This window comes from Squalius cephalus, assembly GCF_949319135.1.
Source record: "Squalius cephalus genome assembly, chromosome: 6".
Lineage (NCBI taxonomy): Eukaryota > Metazoa > Chordata > Actinopteri > Cypriniformes > Leuciscidae > Squalius > Squalius cephalus.
The window spans coordinates 12,800,245-12,816,287 of record NC_137127.1 but is presented as its reverse complement, the minus strand read 5'-3'; the positions used below and the strand labels follow the sequence as shown (position 1 = coordinate 12,816,287).

The window sequence follows — 16,043 nt, the reverse complement described above, 5'->3', positions numbered from 1 at the left end:
GGGAGGGTGGGATCCTATGCTTTCAAAGCTAGCTTGCTATTGCTAGTCTTTCTGAAATTGCCTACCCTAGCATTAAGCAAAACTGTGATATTGATTCATGATCATGATCACCTTTGTACAGATGGTCAGATAATCTTCCATTCAAATTATGAGTCAATTTATGTATATATATTAAGTTTAAAAATTGAAGGTTAACTTCATAACATCAGTATGTTGCCTTATTTTCTATACAAACAAGTCGAAAGTCTTGTGAGATGTTTCTAAAGGTGTAAGACTTTGCGAGAGGGAAAACAGCACCCGATTCATAGCAAACGTCAATAAACTCTTCACATTTTTATGACACAGCTGCAAACAATATTATGTCTGCTACAGGTGACTAAAACTATGACTTCTGCTAAAAAAAAAACATCTCTGAGACGTTGCTGGAAATAGAAACAAATACCGAGTGTGTGTATTACTGAGAAATCTGTCTGTACTAGATTCTAGGGCCGTGTTTGGCAAAACAACACCTAGTGACAGTGACTTCCAACAAAAAGCAGAACTCTACCCTGACGAATCCCTGATGGGCATGCAAAGAAGTCTGAGTTTTCTCCTGTTGTGCCACAACACAGAAAACACAAACACTACAAATGAAACTACATGACGAGCAGGATGAGTGTACATAATGTGTATATAAGAACACAGCAGAGATGTAGTCACAAACCTCACTGTTGATGTCAGCTCCTGCATCTAGCAGCATCTGAACCATGGCTTCGTCACCGCGGACACACGCATACATCAGGGGGGTCATGCCCTGGAAAACACAGAAGACCACATTGAGCATAAACCAGACGTATCTTCTGATTGTGGAGTAATGACAGAATGCAACTCGACCATATTGTTATGCAGGATTTCATTCAAATACATTGCTCTATTTTATATGGACGAAATTCCAACACTGAAAGAGTCTTCTTGTGCTGATAACTAATCTACTGGAAAAGCTTAATGCTACTCAAATCAAGAGTTGGAAAAGCAGATAACAAGTGAACTAGCTAAGAAACAAATGTAATGGCAAATGTTTCCACTCCCTGAGGTCAAAAATGGAGCAAAGCAATCAGTAATGGAAAGAGCACTGGGATGTTTCCTAAAAGCTGGCTCTGATTAATTTAGTCAACCGTCAAAACACTTTTTCTTTCTGGGCTTCCATATAGGGAAAATATAGTAATGTGTGCAAGCTCTTAAAGTCTGCAACCTTCTGGCTTACACATTTATCTACATTTAGTTGCTTTTATCCATTTACATTTTTGCACCTGGAGTTGCACCTGCATTTGGTGATTTTACCTCATGAACAAACCACTTCAGGAATCTGAATATGCAAACTTTAGGTTATAAGACCAGGCAAAGACCATTATAACACACAATCAATTACCACAGAGTTTTCAAACCCCCAGGACACAGTTTGCTAAATGTTTTTTTTTATTATTATTATTGTTTTAGGGCTATCAAGGTCAACATGTAAATCTAGGATATTAAAGAAATATGTTAAAAACATTATTTTATTTTTTTTGCATTCACATATTTTTGATTTAACTATTTAATTCCTGCTGGATAATTACATTAATTAAATTTAGATGAATTGTGATTATTTTATTCTACCGACAAAGAATGTTTTAAAAAGAAAACAAATCTGCAAATAGTTTTGTAAAAAAAAAAAAAAAAAAATTTTGATTAATTCAATAAAAAGTTGATATAAAATGTAAAAATATTTTCCAGACAATATTTGAACAATTAGCCAAAAAGCCAATTATTTAATTGAGGAAATACGTATTGATTTTCATTGTCTTTTATTGTCACACTTAACATTGGTGATACATTTATTTGATCAAAACTACAGTAAACATTATGAAATACTATTACAATTTAAAGTAACTGTTTTTAATTTTAAATATATTTGTAAATTGTACTTTATTCCTATGATGGCAAAGCTGAATGTCAGCATCATTACTTCAGTCTTAAGCATCACATGATCCTTCAGAAATTATTCTAATATGCTGATTTGGTGCTCAAGGAACATTTCTTATTATTATTAATGTTAAAAACAGTTGTGCTGCTTATTATCTTTGTGGAAATTGTGATCAATTTATTTATTTATTTATTTAAGAAAGTTTATGAAATATAAAAGCTTTGTAACAATGCAAACGTCTTTTGATCAATTTATCACGTCCTTGCTGAACAAAAGTATTAATAAAAAAAAAAAACGTATCTCAAGTTTTGAATATTATAGGAAGGTGTTCCCACATGGACGAATCATAATAATGTGGTTATCAAGAAGTCAACAACACCTACCCTACCATAGGCTACTGTTTAAAATAAACTTAATGCCATTTTTGTACTTGTATTCATGAACGTGTCTGTTATCATTAGTGTTGAATTGAAAACATGTGATACTCATTCTGACCTGTTCACTCATACTGTTGATCCCACCGGGCCCAAGTAAGTTGATGGCCTGGTTGACAAGGTCAGTGCGGCCGCAGTTGAGCATGCGGAAGCCCAAGTCCTGCAGGAACTTAGCCTCGGTGGAGGCAGCGTCCAGCTTACGTGACACGCAGAAACAGTCATCCGTCCTGTGGCACACACACAAAAACATCTTTCTGATGTCTGAACCCTCAGCAAAAAAGCTTGAGTCACACATTCCAAGTTAAATATTCATGTAAGAATCTTTCATTGCAACACTCGGCTTAATAGCAATAAAGCAGCAGTTATGGTGCAATGAAGGGCGTGTGTTAGGTTGACTAAGCTTGTTTTCCCTGTACAGACTGTTTATGAGCCATTTTCATTTCACTCATGATGGGTAGCAATATCTGGTAGCTGGATGTTAATTTAATGGCATCACGCTTACTTCAGCTGGCGGGGTTCACAATCCACCCCGGGCAGCAGGAGTCTGGCCGCCTGCCGAACATCATCGCTATCCACTGAAAAGCTGCGGCGGTGCTCTGTGTGTGCCAAAGCCACTCTGATCCACTCCATCAGAGGAGGCAGTACTAGAAACGGCCTGCAGGGGGAGACAAAATGAGATTACTGTTCTCTAACAAACACATATTTGTTATTTTAGCATTATTTATAGATTCACATTTTGAATTAATTTAATTTTTACTTTTTCCAGCTTTCATTTTAATTTTAGTAACATTTTTAGTGATTTTGTCTTCTTTTTTTTTATTTTTTAATAATTCCAAATAGTTTTATTTCAATTTCAAGTTATATTTCAGTTAATTATTTTAGTAGCCTACTTCAACTTAAACTGATTTCATTAACCAAGGCAACATTTCTAATGTCGTTTAGTTTTTCAATTAATATTTATCTTTTATTTTATTTCAGCAATGTTTCAATTAACGAAAACATGTTTCTTAACATTTAGTTTTAATTATTGATAAAAACACGGGTCTTTAAATACCTACATCTCAGAGAGACAAAAGCTAGATTTAATATCACAGCAACTGATTTATGCAGCTCAACTAGCAACAGACATTTTCATGACCTTGGAAGATTTTCTTATAAGTAGTTGAGCAAGTGTATCCTGAGAATTTCTATACCAAACAAGTTAAAAATTTACCAAATGAATTAACCAATAAATGTTCACTTATTTAATATCTTTTAAAATGACGTTATCATTTTCCAGCAGATACAGGAAGTGTTTAATCTACTCTGCATCATAACGTGGCAATGTTTCATTGCATTACCTTTGCCTTGCAGTCTGTTGCACTGTATTTCACATTTCTACTCCTCTGCATTTCATCATATTATAGTGTCAAGTTGAATAAACGACTACTTGGCTTAAGGTAAGTACCATGAGCGAATGCATCAATCAGAAACCACCCTAACAAAAATACCCAGACACTTTGCAACGCCTACAGTAGGCACAATGGAAGTCCCCTCACCTCTCGGTCTGTAAGGTGACTTTGGAGGGCTCTACGTTGGGGTTCTCCCACTCCATCTGAGGGCAGTGCATGAAGTAGCAGAGCGTATATAAAGCCTCGGGCTCCCAGTGGATCAGGCTGCTCTTCTGAGGGAGCGGAGTGCCGTTGCTGTGGTTCTTTATGCTCAGAGGCTGGAGGTGATGCATGGCTCTGGACACTAAATCACCTGCCGGGGCACAAGAGACCTTTGGTTTGCTGAGAATGATGTAAATGGTGAAGGACAGTACTGTCGTCGCATTGACGTTACAGCATAAAAAAATTAGCAACTCCGTCAATCACTGTCTGCTATTCAGCTGTTTGTAGGTCCTCGGCAGCATGTTTGTCAGTAATGAAATTCTTGGCCAGTCCATCAAAATGAATATTACCTAAACCCGTTATGTAACATCACCACAGTATACCTGTCAGAACCCTATATACAGACCCTTTCCAAAAAATTAGAATATCATGGAAAAGTTTATTTATTTCCATAATTCCATTCAAAATGTTAAACTTCCATAGATTATAGATTCAGGGCCCACAACTTAAACGATTTCAAGTATTTAGTTGTTTATTTGTACATAATTTGGGCTTCCAGCTCATAAAACCCACGAAAACAGGATTTCAAAAAATTAGAATATTACATGAAATCACACAGTAATTACGCAGTGATATCATGGTCATTGAACCAGGTTTTGGTTATTTTGGCAGTGTGGGCAGGTGCAAATCCTGCTGGAAAATGAAGGAAGCATGAAGTGCTCTGAAAATGTCCTGGTAGACGGCTGCGTTGACTCTGGATTTAATAAAGCACAGTGGACCAAAGTCCTCTTTTCTGATGAGAGCAAATTTTGCATCTCATTTGGAAACCAAGGTCCCAGAGTCTGGAGGAAGAATGGAGAGGCACACAATCCAAGATGCTTGAAGTCCAGTGTGAAGTTTCCACAGTCTGTGTTGGTTTGTGGAGCCGTGTCATCGGCTGGTGTTGGTCCACTGTGCTGTCCACTCAACGCAGCCGTCTACCAGGACATTTCCAGAGCACTTCATGCTTCCTTCAGCAGACAAGCTTTATGGAGATGCTGACTCATTTTCCAGCAGGATTTGCACCTGCCCACACTGCCAAAATAACCAAAACCTGGTTCAATGACCATGGTATCACTGTGTAATTACTGTGTGATTTCATGTAATATTCTAATTTTTTGAAATCCTGTTTTCGTGGGTTTTATGAGCTGGAAGCCCAAATTATGTACAAATAAACAACTAAATACTTGAAATCGTTAAAGTTGTGGACCCTGAATCTATAATCTATGGAAGTTTAACGTTTTGAATGGAATTATGGAAATAAATAAACTTTTCCATGATATTCTAATTTTTTGGAAAGGGTCTGTATACTAATATACATATATATATATATATATATATATATATATATATATATATATATATATATATATATACACACATATATATATATATATATATATATATACACACATATATATATATATATATATATATATATATATATATATATATATATATATATATATATATATATATATATACATACACATATACATATATATATATATATATATATATATATATATATATATATATATATACATATATATACATATTTATAATTACTTTACTAAACACATAGATATTGAGTTGGGTCCAACCCCTGAAAAACAGCCCCATACCATTTATCCCTCCTCCACCAAACTTTATAGTTGGCACAATGCAGTCAAGGCAATGTTCTCCTGGCATCTGCCAAACCCAGTCTAGCCCATCAGACTGCCAAACAGAGAAGCGTGATTCGTCACTCCAGAGAACACTGCTCCAGAGTCCAGTGGCGGCGTGCTTTACCCCACTCCATCCGACGCTTGACATTGTACTTTGTGATGTGAGGCTTGCATGCAGCTGCTCGGTCATGGAAACCCATTCCATGAAGATCCCGCCGCACAGTTTTTGGTGCTGATATTAATGCCAGTGCAAGTTTTGAAATCTTTAGCTATGGAATCAGCAGACTGTTGGCGACTTTTACACACCATGTGCCTCAGCACTTGGTGACCCCGTTCTGTTCCTTGTGGCTGAGTTGCTGCTGTTCCTGATGCTTCCACTTTACAATAATACCACTTACAGTTGACCATGGAATATCTAGCAGGGATGAAATTTCATGGACTGACTTAGTGCAAAGGTGGCATCCTATCACAGTACCATGCTTTAATTCACTAAGCTCTTCAGAACGACCCATTTTTTCACAATGTTTGTTAATGCATGGCAAAATTGCTTGAAATTATTTGGCAAAAAGGGGTTAACTTACAGCTACAGGTTTTATTTTACTATGCAAAAGCAATGAATAAAAAAACAAAAAGCTCACATGAAAAACATACATATACACCATAATCAGTTATTAATATTTCGTTGGTTCTCTCTTGTTTTTGCAAGTGTTTATAATTTCTTTGTATGAGAGCCCAGCCAAAAATTATGCCCACACAATTTTGCATTTTCCATTGCATTATCACAAATAAAACAATTGACTCCAAGCACAAATATGCAATATGCTTACAAAATCTTTAACACGACTGAATAATTTGAATAAAGGGTAAAGATGTACATTTTCCTAGGCTGGACACTTTTGGCCACTGCTGTATATATATATACATACAAGTGCAGTATTTTTTAAAGAGTATTTTGCTCACCAAGCATTGTTTTCTATTTTAATATACTGTATTTCACATGCAGTTTATTCCTGTGATGGCAAAGCTGAATTTGCAGGAGTCATTACTCCAGTCTTTAGTGTCTCATTATCTTGCAGAAATCATTGAAATTTGCTAATTTGGTGCTGAATTATTGACCCTTTTCACATTTCTGGGTTTCTCAGAAGCGGAAGTCGTCATAGTTGGGTAAACTTCTATAGCGGTGAATGAGAGAGATTACATTAAATATATTTTATTGTTCCTATCTGCTCAAATATTAAAGGAAAAACTCCACAATATTGTTATATATATATCATGTATAGCTTAGTAAACCACATACAAAGATATTCTACAACTGTGTGCATGTTTGCATGAGAATTTTTGTAAAGAGCACACTATCTGATGGATGAGAAAGAGGTCACAAACCTCTTTTCAAACAAGGTCACACAAAGCTCAGCATTCATTACACAGAACATTAAACACTCTCCCTCTCGCTCCAATGACTATTTCCTTTCATATGTGAAACTTTCAGATCATCTACGGTCTCATTTAGTCCATGAGACCTAATTCTTCTGAAAGCGTTCAACTGAACAGCAGTGTGTTCAGTACAGTCAATAACAGACTCTGAAAGGCATACTAAGAAACAGACTCATCTATTGCTAAATAACTGCAGCACTCGCACTTGTTCTCTCAAGAACATTTCGCATTTCTGTTACTCCAAATGAATTAACAAGGCCGCCTGTGCGAGATAAGCATTCATTTAGAGAATAAACGGCTTGTTTAACTGTTGTAATTCTGATTTCCTTTGCCAAGGCAGCAGACTTGAACATTCTCTCATGTTCAATTGTGACATATTCAGACAATTCAGACATATTTTTATGTCTGTGGAACATAAAAGAAGGCATTCTGAAAAAGGTCTCAATGTTTTTTTTTGTTCATTAAATGAAAGTAAGCATCCAAAGTTTTATTGGATCCCAATGACTTTCATTTATATAGACAAAATAGTTTACTTCATGGATTTGGAACAACATGAGCACGAGTAAATAATGACAGAACAAAGCAAGAACGGTGCCATTATAAAGAGGGAATACTGATGAGTTTGAGAGGAAGCTATGTGGACTATATGACAGCGGAGGGTAAAGATATGCACTGTAATTATACACAGTAATTACAGGATTATGCAGAATACATTATCAGGAGCCACGAAAGTACACACACAAAACAATAAAGCGTATAAGAATACACCTGTCAGCACAGAAACACACAGCGTTAGCAGTCAGAGGTGGTGGCAGGAGGCTTTCGAGAGGAGGAGAGGGACTGGAAGCCACCTGGGGCACTTCTGTGACCGACACTCATCTCTTATTCATGATAGCGTGTGACATTTCCTCAAGTCAGAGGGGCAGCAGAGGAACTGACTGAGCGATATGCTCAAGATTAACCAGCTAAACAAACACAGCAACGGCAAAAGGTCTTCGACGATTAATCATGACCGTAAACCTCCCAACGAAGAGGGCTAATCATCTACAGGTACTGAAGGCTAGTAAGCATGGCAATGTAAGTAACCAACACAGCAGAACATTTTGTGTTTGCTTGAGTGTCTTGGGTTAAATATGATACTCTCATGCGTAACAGCAGAGAAGGTGCCCTTCATCACCAGACTGAGAATGAGACGTTGGGAATGGAGGATGCAGAATGGTGTTTTACTGTGAAAACTGAGCAGAATCGATTGGCTGTCCTCCCAGAGCCAAGACATAAATTACCAAGAAAAGGCCATGAGAGAGAAAGGTGCTCTGCTTGGCTTTATGTGAGAGAACAGATATTTTGGTCTTTTTGTTAATCCGTCAAACTGGGATTCACTGGATTAACTGTAGTTGTTTTATTTAAAATGTCTGGAAAATTGCACGTCATGAGTATAACATAAAAAAAAGGAAATACCAAAATAATGAGAAATGAATATATATATATACACACAGTTGTAATCGAAAGTATCAACCACCATTGCACATAAGGTTTATTGGAAAAAATTACAAGCTTTCAGCTGTTTGCAATGAAATCAAACAAAAGTAATTGAAATACCTCAACACAACAAATGTTTCAAGTGGTTTCCCCAAATTCAACTGTAAATGCAATTTTTAATGACTTCTGCAGTCTCAAAATTATTCAACCCCCTGAATAGAATCCCTCACAACAGCACAAATCTGCAAAACAGGTGTTGTCTCAAGCACACCTGATGCAACTAATCAAGGGCTTCATTAGTTGCACCGGGTGTGCCTGAGCTACAACACATGAATTATCTGAACTGGCTAGGTTTGTTGAGTGTCACTTTTGACTGCATGTTAGAAATATGAAATATAAAGTCAAACGAATGGTCCAAAAAGTTAAGATAATATATCGTCACCCTTTACAAACAAGGAACAGGATACAAAAGCGAAGGCACTAAATGTTTCTAGAGACTGCTGGAGGCATAGTTTCTAAGTTCAAAGTTAAAGGAACAGTGGTTGCACTACCTGGATGGGGCAGAAAAAGGAAGCTATCAATGGCTGCAACCAGATTTCTGAGAAGGCAGATTCAGAAAAACCCTCGAGTGACTGCAAAAGACCTGCAGCAAGACTTGCAAAGACAGGCAGCAAGACTTGCACAGTAAGTAGAGTTGTCAAAAAGTACCGACTTCGGTACCAAGTCGGTACTGAATTTTGAAAAATGTTTAAAAAAAAGTCTGTGATTGGCTACAATGATCAGCGCTTCAAAAACATGTTGTACATACACATCAAAGACGCTCTTCACTGAACGCTTACACAGATACAGACGGGAGCGTTTGAAAGCAGGCGTCTATCAGCGGACTGCTTGTGCTTTCAAATGCTCATGTTTTTTAAAACCATAGACAGTAAAAAAATATGGACGTAGTGTCCGTGACGTCACCCGTAGGTTTCTGAAGACCGCTTTTGAAGCCTAAAGTGGGCGTGGCCGACCGTCGCCATCTTGATAGCGCATCACTCCCGAATTTATTTATTTTTACAGTCAGACAATGAACTGAGGTAACGTGACGGACAAACGGCTAATGATGACTAATGACCACAGCAGTGGGAATCCACCTGTCACTCAAAAGTGGACACCCTTAATTATGTAGAAATTTAAGGCTTAATATAATTTAAACGGATGAGTTATAAAAAAATGCACCCCCCTCACAGTTGTCATGAAGGGCAAAATTAGCTGTATAGACCAAAGCCACTTTTTGCACCAGGCTGTAAACATGTTTTTTTCTGCTGTAAATTTGGGCATTTTAACATGGGGGAGATACAGATTTGACTCACTTCTGCATCCAGCTTCAAGCGGCCAGTTGATGAATTGCCGTTTAATTCACTTCCGTGTTGGTTTCAAAAGAGAGACAGGGAGGTTGCCGCTTGATTAAAACACTTTCAAACACATCAGTGTTCTCTCAAACACTCCTGTGCGTTGATCATTGTAGCCAATCACAGACATATGCGATGAGCGTGTGAACACAATGGCCAATCAGAGGTGTTTAAGATTCCGCTCAATAGCACTTAAAGCAACACAATATTATTATTATTTTTTTGACAACTCTAACAGTAAGGCGCGTACTAAACGCATGCTGTTTCCATGCCAGAACTCCAAGACGTACACAACTATTGACCCAAAAGTCGTCTCCAAATTGCTCAAAATCATATAAATAAGCCACAGAAGTTTTGGGATTGTGTTCTGTGAAGTGATGAAACAAAATTATTTATATATATTTTAATAATATTTAAAAAATGTAGGACCATTTGAGTTTTGCAATTTTTTTTTTAGATATATTACATGAAGTTAATACTGTATATTTACACTTTTCATGAGTTTCACCTATAGTTTTCTTTTATTGCTCTGTTAAAAATACCACTTGGTCTGGGTCTCATCACACCCATGCAGTTGGCTTTTCCAGACATGCCAAAGAAACATATATTCCAGCAGCCATCAAAGCTACAACAGTTCCTGCAACAGAAAACTCGCTGCTTAGCAGAATTACTGTATATGCTGTAAGAAAAGTGAAGATAAACAATTAAGAACCAGTCATTGGGCAACAGCGGTGCTCCAGAGCAATGAAGCAATGAAATGTAATGAGCGTTTTATGGCGCAAGAGGGAATAGATGCATTAGCAGAGCTATGGGAGGAAACAGGGACTTTTAGGAAAAAGGGGGAAAAAATATTATGGACGGCATGGAAACACTCACTGATGGCAATTTAGCCACAAAGGTCTTTGATTGGTTTCTGGCCAACCTAAAAAAAAAAAAAAAACTCCTGACTGTGGTGCAGGTCTCATTCAGACAGAGCCTAATGTGAGACATTTAAACAGCTATTTATTCTGCATAAGAGTTGATTCTCCTTTAGGGCTGTTTTTAGAATCGGTGCAGTCAGACTAATGCAGAAATGTACATTTCTCAATTAGCTGTTAATGGCTAAGTAACTACAATAGCCCAAAGTAAAGTTCTTGTATGCACACTCAAATGCTGAAAGCAGAGAATTAGTCTTATTTAGATCAACCAAACCATTACATGAACAAATGTAGAATCATGTAAGAAAAAAAAGCCCATAAAGTGTAAATGAGCTTAGCTTCTCTGGAGTTAATTTGTCACTTAGTTACAAGGGAGAGCATATTTTCAATAATAGAAAACTAAATTTAAATATCCACCACTTATCTTTTTTATACAGTCAGCAAGCAATAGCTACTCAATCTGCATTAAAATAAGCACTGTTAAAATGACCTCAGAAAGAAAATGTATTTTTCCAGGCAAATCCGGCGAGGGAATAGGACACAATACGAGATACGAATAGACAAATACGACAAAAAAGGCTTCTAATGCATTGACCTTTGGACCCTCTAGTGCTCTGCAGGGAGAGATGTATTCTAGTTAACTGGCTCATGAGTGACACATAAAAACCTATGAACCGTAATAGAAAGATATAATCTATTGCCGTGCTCTGATGTTATGGGATTTATAAGAGTGTAATTATATTAAAATACAATTACCGTATGGAATAGGAGATTTCAGACTTCCCTCTGGATATGTACGGCTGTGACAAGCCTACAAAAGGTCATATGTGCTTCAGATAACAAGGATTTCCTGAGAGGCAGTGACTTTGACAGTCTGAATGCCTTCCATTCCAGTTTAATAACTTACAGATTTGAACTTCATTATAACCATGATCCTACTGCTAATCGTGCATATTGAAAAAGCACGCTACAGTTAGTCTTGTTCACATTTAGTTTATAATATTTTAAAGCTTTCTGCACAGGCAAACCCTGTAAAAAAAAAAAAAAAAAATCAGCAACATACACAAAAACTCGTTTATATCATTATAAAAATAAAACTGTATAATTAGATCAGTTCAGCTTTCTCTTAAAATAAACTCTGCCCTTTGAGTAAGAGAGTGCTCTGTTGTGACTGTCCAAATGCAGAAAGACTCTCTATGTGACAGTTGTTGTTCCTGCCCTTGCTGGAGGCAGCGTACTGGATGTGTAAAGCAGGGGAGGACCGTTGTCCCTAACCAGGGTTCAAACTGCCCTCAACTTCCCCTGCAGGGTCACTGGGGACAACCATGAGAAAGAGAGAGAGAGACAGAAGAGAAGAGCTGGAAATAGACTAAGCATTTTATGGAAATCTCCATGGATACTGTCTATAAAAAAGTACTAATGGATATTTTGATATTTAAGATTTGAAGAGCACATGCATTTTTAAAGGAGCAGATAGCAGCATTTTGTGCATGTATCTGCTTCTGTGGGCTTGCTATGGTATGTTTTCCGTTTACTTTTCAGATATTAAACTGGGCCATGCATATTTGTTGTATTGGACGTGAATGATTGTGTTTGTTGTTGCCGAGTTCAAGGCAGGCATTGCGGCTAAGAATATTTCTGTACTGCAGAACATATAGTATTGCGTTTAAAATCAATGTTCTCCCAAATAGAACAAGCTTTCTGCTGTAAAATATATTGAATTACATGGTCATTCGCCTAAGTAAGAGAGCTTTATATCTAATCAGATGTGCATTTCCTGATGGAAATAACAGTGTTTACAAGGCAGCAAAAGAAAAGTGTTAAAGTTTTAGGCAAGAATGAGTTTAAGGCTTTGTTTCTGTATAAATGAAATGCTGTCATTGTCATGACACTCAGCATGCATCATGTTTTCAGTTGGCTGCGCATCACACGTCAATATGCAGTGTACAGGCAACTATAACTGGCTAAACATATGCAAGGAAGACAAGAGCCATAACAATTCAGTTTTCAAAAATATGCAAGAAAGAAGACCAATCATAATTCAGTATGCAAATAAATGCAGGGGGGGAAAAAACAATGGAAATTTGGGCACAGCTGAGAGCTACACTTGAATGATGAGCAAAAATTATATTTAAAATTTCTATTATAGTTTTATATGTCGTTTATCAAGACACTCAGCATATGACTAAATGCATATCAGAGCAAAAAACTTTTTTTTTTTGCTGTATTGAAGGATGACAGAAGCATGTAGCTTAAATGAAAGAAGTTTGGAACAACTAGGGCTCTTCCTAGAGCTGGCCTCCTGGCCAAACTGAGCAAATGATGGAGAAGGGCCTTGGTTAGAGTAGTGACTAAGAAGCTGATGGTCACTCTGGTTGAGGGAAATTTAGAGAAGGACAAACATCACTGCAACACTCCACCAATCTGGGCTTTATGGCAGAGTGGCCAGACTCAAGCCTCTCCTCAGTGAAGTGAAAACCCACTTGGAATTAGCAAAAAAGCACCTAAAGGACTATCTCAGACTGTGAGAAACAAGATTCTCTGGTCAAGCAGCATGTATGGAGGAAACCAGGCACTGTTCATCACCTGCACAATACCATCCCAACGGTAAAGTATGGTGGTAGCAGCATCATGCTGTGGTGGTGTTTTTCAGCGGCAGGGACTGGGGGACTCATCAGAGTAGAAGGAATGCCCAACGCAGCAAAATATAAGCCTTAATAAAAACTTTGTCCAGTGCATTCGGACTGGGCAGAAGGTTCACCTTCCAAAAGGACAGTGACCCTAAGCACACAGCTAAGACAATGCATAAATGTGTGTGTATGTGTGTATATATACACTCACCTAAAGGATTATTAGGAACACCATACTAATACTGTGTTTGACCCCCTTTCACCTTCAGAACTGCCTTAATTCTATGTGGCATTGATTCAACAAGGTGCTGAAAGCATTCTTTAGAAATGTTGGCCCATATTGATAGGATAGCATCTTGCAGTTGATGGAGATTTGTGGGATGCACATCCAGGGCACGAAGCTCCCGTTCCACCACATCCCAAAGATGCTCTATTTAAACGATGCCCAATTGGCACTAAGGGCCTAAAGTGTGCCAAGAAAACATCCCCCACACCATTACACCACCACCACCAGCCTGCACAGTGGTAACAAGGCATGATGGATCCATGTTCTCATTCTGTTTACGCCAAATTCTGACTCTACCATCTGAATGTCTCAACAGAAATCGAGACTCATCAGACCAGGCAACATTTTTCCAGTCTTCAACTGTCCAATTTTGGTGAGCTCGTGCAAACTGTAGCCTCTTTTTCCTATTTGTAGTGGAGATGAGTGGTACCCGGTGGGGTCTTCTGCTGTTGTAGCCCATCCGCCTCAAGGTTGTGCGTGTTGTGGCTTCACAAATGCTTTGCTGCATACCTCAGTTGTAACGAGTTGTTATTTCAGTCAAAGTTGCTCTTCTATCAGCTTGAATCAGTCGGCCCATTCTCCTCTGACCTCTAGCATCAACAAGGCATTTTCGCCCACAGGACTGCCGCATACTGGAAGTTTTTCCCTTTTCACACCATTCTTTGTAAACCCTAGAAATGGTTGTGCGTGAAAATCCCAGTAACTGAGCAGATTGTGAAATACTCAGACCGGCCCGTCTGGCACCAACAACCATGCCACGCTCAAAATTGCTTAAATCACCTTTCTTTCCCATTCTGACATTAACCCCACAGTTTGGGGTTCAGGAGATTGTCTTGACCAGGACCACACCCCTAAATGCATTGAAGCAACTGCCATGTGATTGGTTGATTAGATAATTGCATTAATGAGAAATTGAACAGGTGTTCCTAATAATCCTTTAGGTGAGTGTATATCTATATGTATATACAGTGATATTACACTGTACCGAAGAACCAGATTGATAATGCACATAGGATAAACTGCATGCTGTCTAAGTGCTCTGTTGAAGATTTGACCCTTTTAAAAACAGATGACTAAAGCACTGCATTAAATTCATGGGAAAATCAAATACAATGTATGGCACTTGTATGAGAGTGGATTGTGTGTATGGGATGTTGAGAGCTAAAGGCCTATTTGAGGTAAGAGAGAGAGACCTGAATCCTGAGCAGATGGATTCCTACTACTAAACACATACCTCTGGTGTGAAATGACTGCAACCTAGGGCTAATTCTTACTTCAAACGAAGTGAATTTGCATCTAAATATATATCTTTACCACTCTACACCACCATGCAGCGGTTCCTGAACACAGTGAAAATGTGCTTTACATGCAAATCAAACAGAGCTGCAGATCACCCAAACAGATGTGTGCATGCACACATACACTAACAAGTATTAAACCAAAGAATGATAGCAGCTTCCGCTTTTCTGAGCAAGGAATGATTAGTAGAAAAAAAAGTATATGGTGCAGAAGAGCTCAATTTAAGTTGAAAAATAGATGTTTGGTTACTCACTGAGCTCAGCGATGCTCCCCACGCGTGTGGCCAGCAGGGACTGCTCAATAGTCCGCTGCTCGGACTGACTGTAGGCGTCTCCAGATTTATTTGAGCGCTGCTGGTTCCTGTGCAGGCTCAAACTGTCCGGCAAACTGAGGATTCCTGCACAAAAGAATTAAACAAAAAGAAAAAAAATCATGTACAGTCAGGGAAAATGCAGCAGTTAAATCCAAGCAACACCAAGACTCTGGGTTTGATTTGGGCAGAACCTTTTATCAAAAGCAACTTGTAGTGCATTAAAGACATCAAAAACACAAACCCTTCGGGAAATAAATATCTACGGGTGGGTCTTTCGATCTAATGGACGAAATAAGTTCACGCACCATCACGTGGAAAAGCATACGGAGAGCAGCAACTTTCGTCAGCTTACGCCAAACACTGAGAGTGTGTGTTAGAAATCAGGAATGGTGAAATCTTTTTCAAACCAAACTCGGGTCTTCAGTCAACAAGGTTTGAATCCCGTCTGGCTAGCACGCTTCCCATAATGTTTACGCATACGGTCGGTATGTGGAGAGTAGGCGGCCTTTTGTGGCCTTTCGATTACCTCTTGAAGTGGTCAAAAATGGACAAGCTCAAAGCGTTTTAGATCCTGTTTACCAATTTAGCATCATCAACTTGTAATCCGATCTATGAAA

General features: G+C 38.1%; 1 protein-coding gene across 2 annotated transcripts in view; it reads right to left on the bottom strand.

Moving 5' to 3' along the window:
• Positions 1-16,043, bottom strand: part of btbd11b (BTB (POZ) domain containing 11b) — a 63,369-nt gene that overhangs the window by 9,516 nt on the left and 37,810 nt on the right. For both annotated transcript variants that reach the window (XM_079874472.1, XM_079874473.1), the window contains exons 2-6: positions 15,367-15,510; positions 3,915-4,119; positions 2,879-3,031; positions 2,438-2,603; positions 704-793 (exon numbers count right to left, since the gene is read on the bottom strand). In XM_079874472.1, coding sequence (XP_079730598.1) covers positions 704-793; positions 2,438-2,603; positions 2,879-3,031; positions 3,915-4,119; positions 15,367-15,510 — 758 coding nt within the window. The remainder of the gene's footprint in view (positions 1-703; positions 794-2,437; positions 2,604-2,878; positions 3,032-3,914; positions 4,120-15,366; positions 15,511-16,043) is intronic.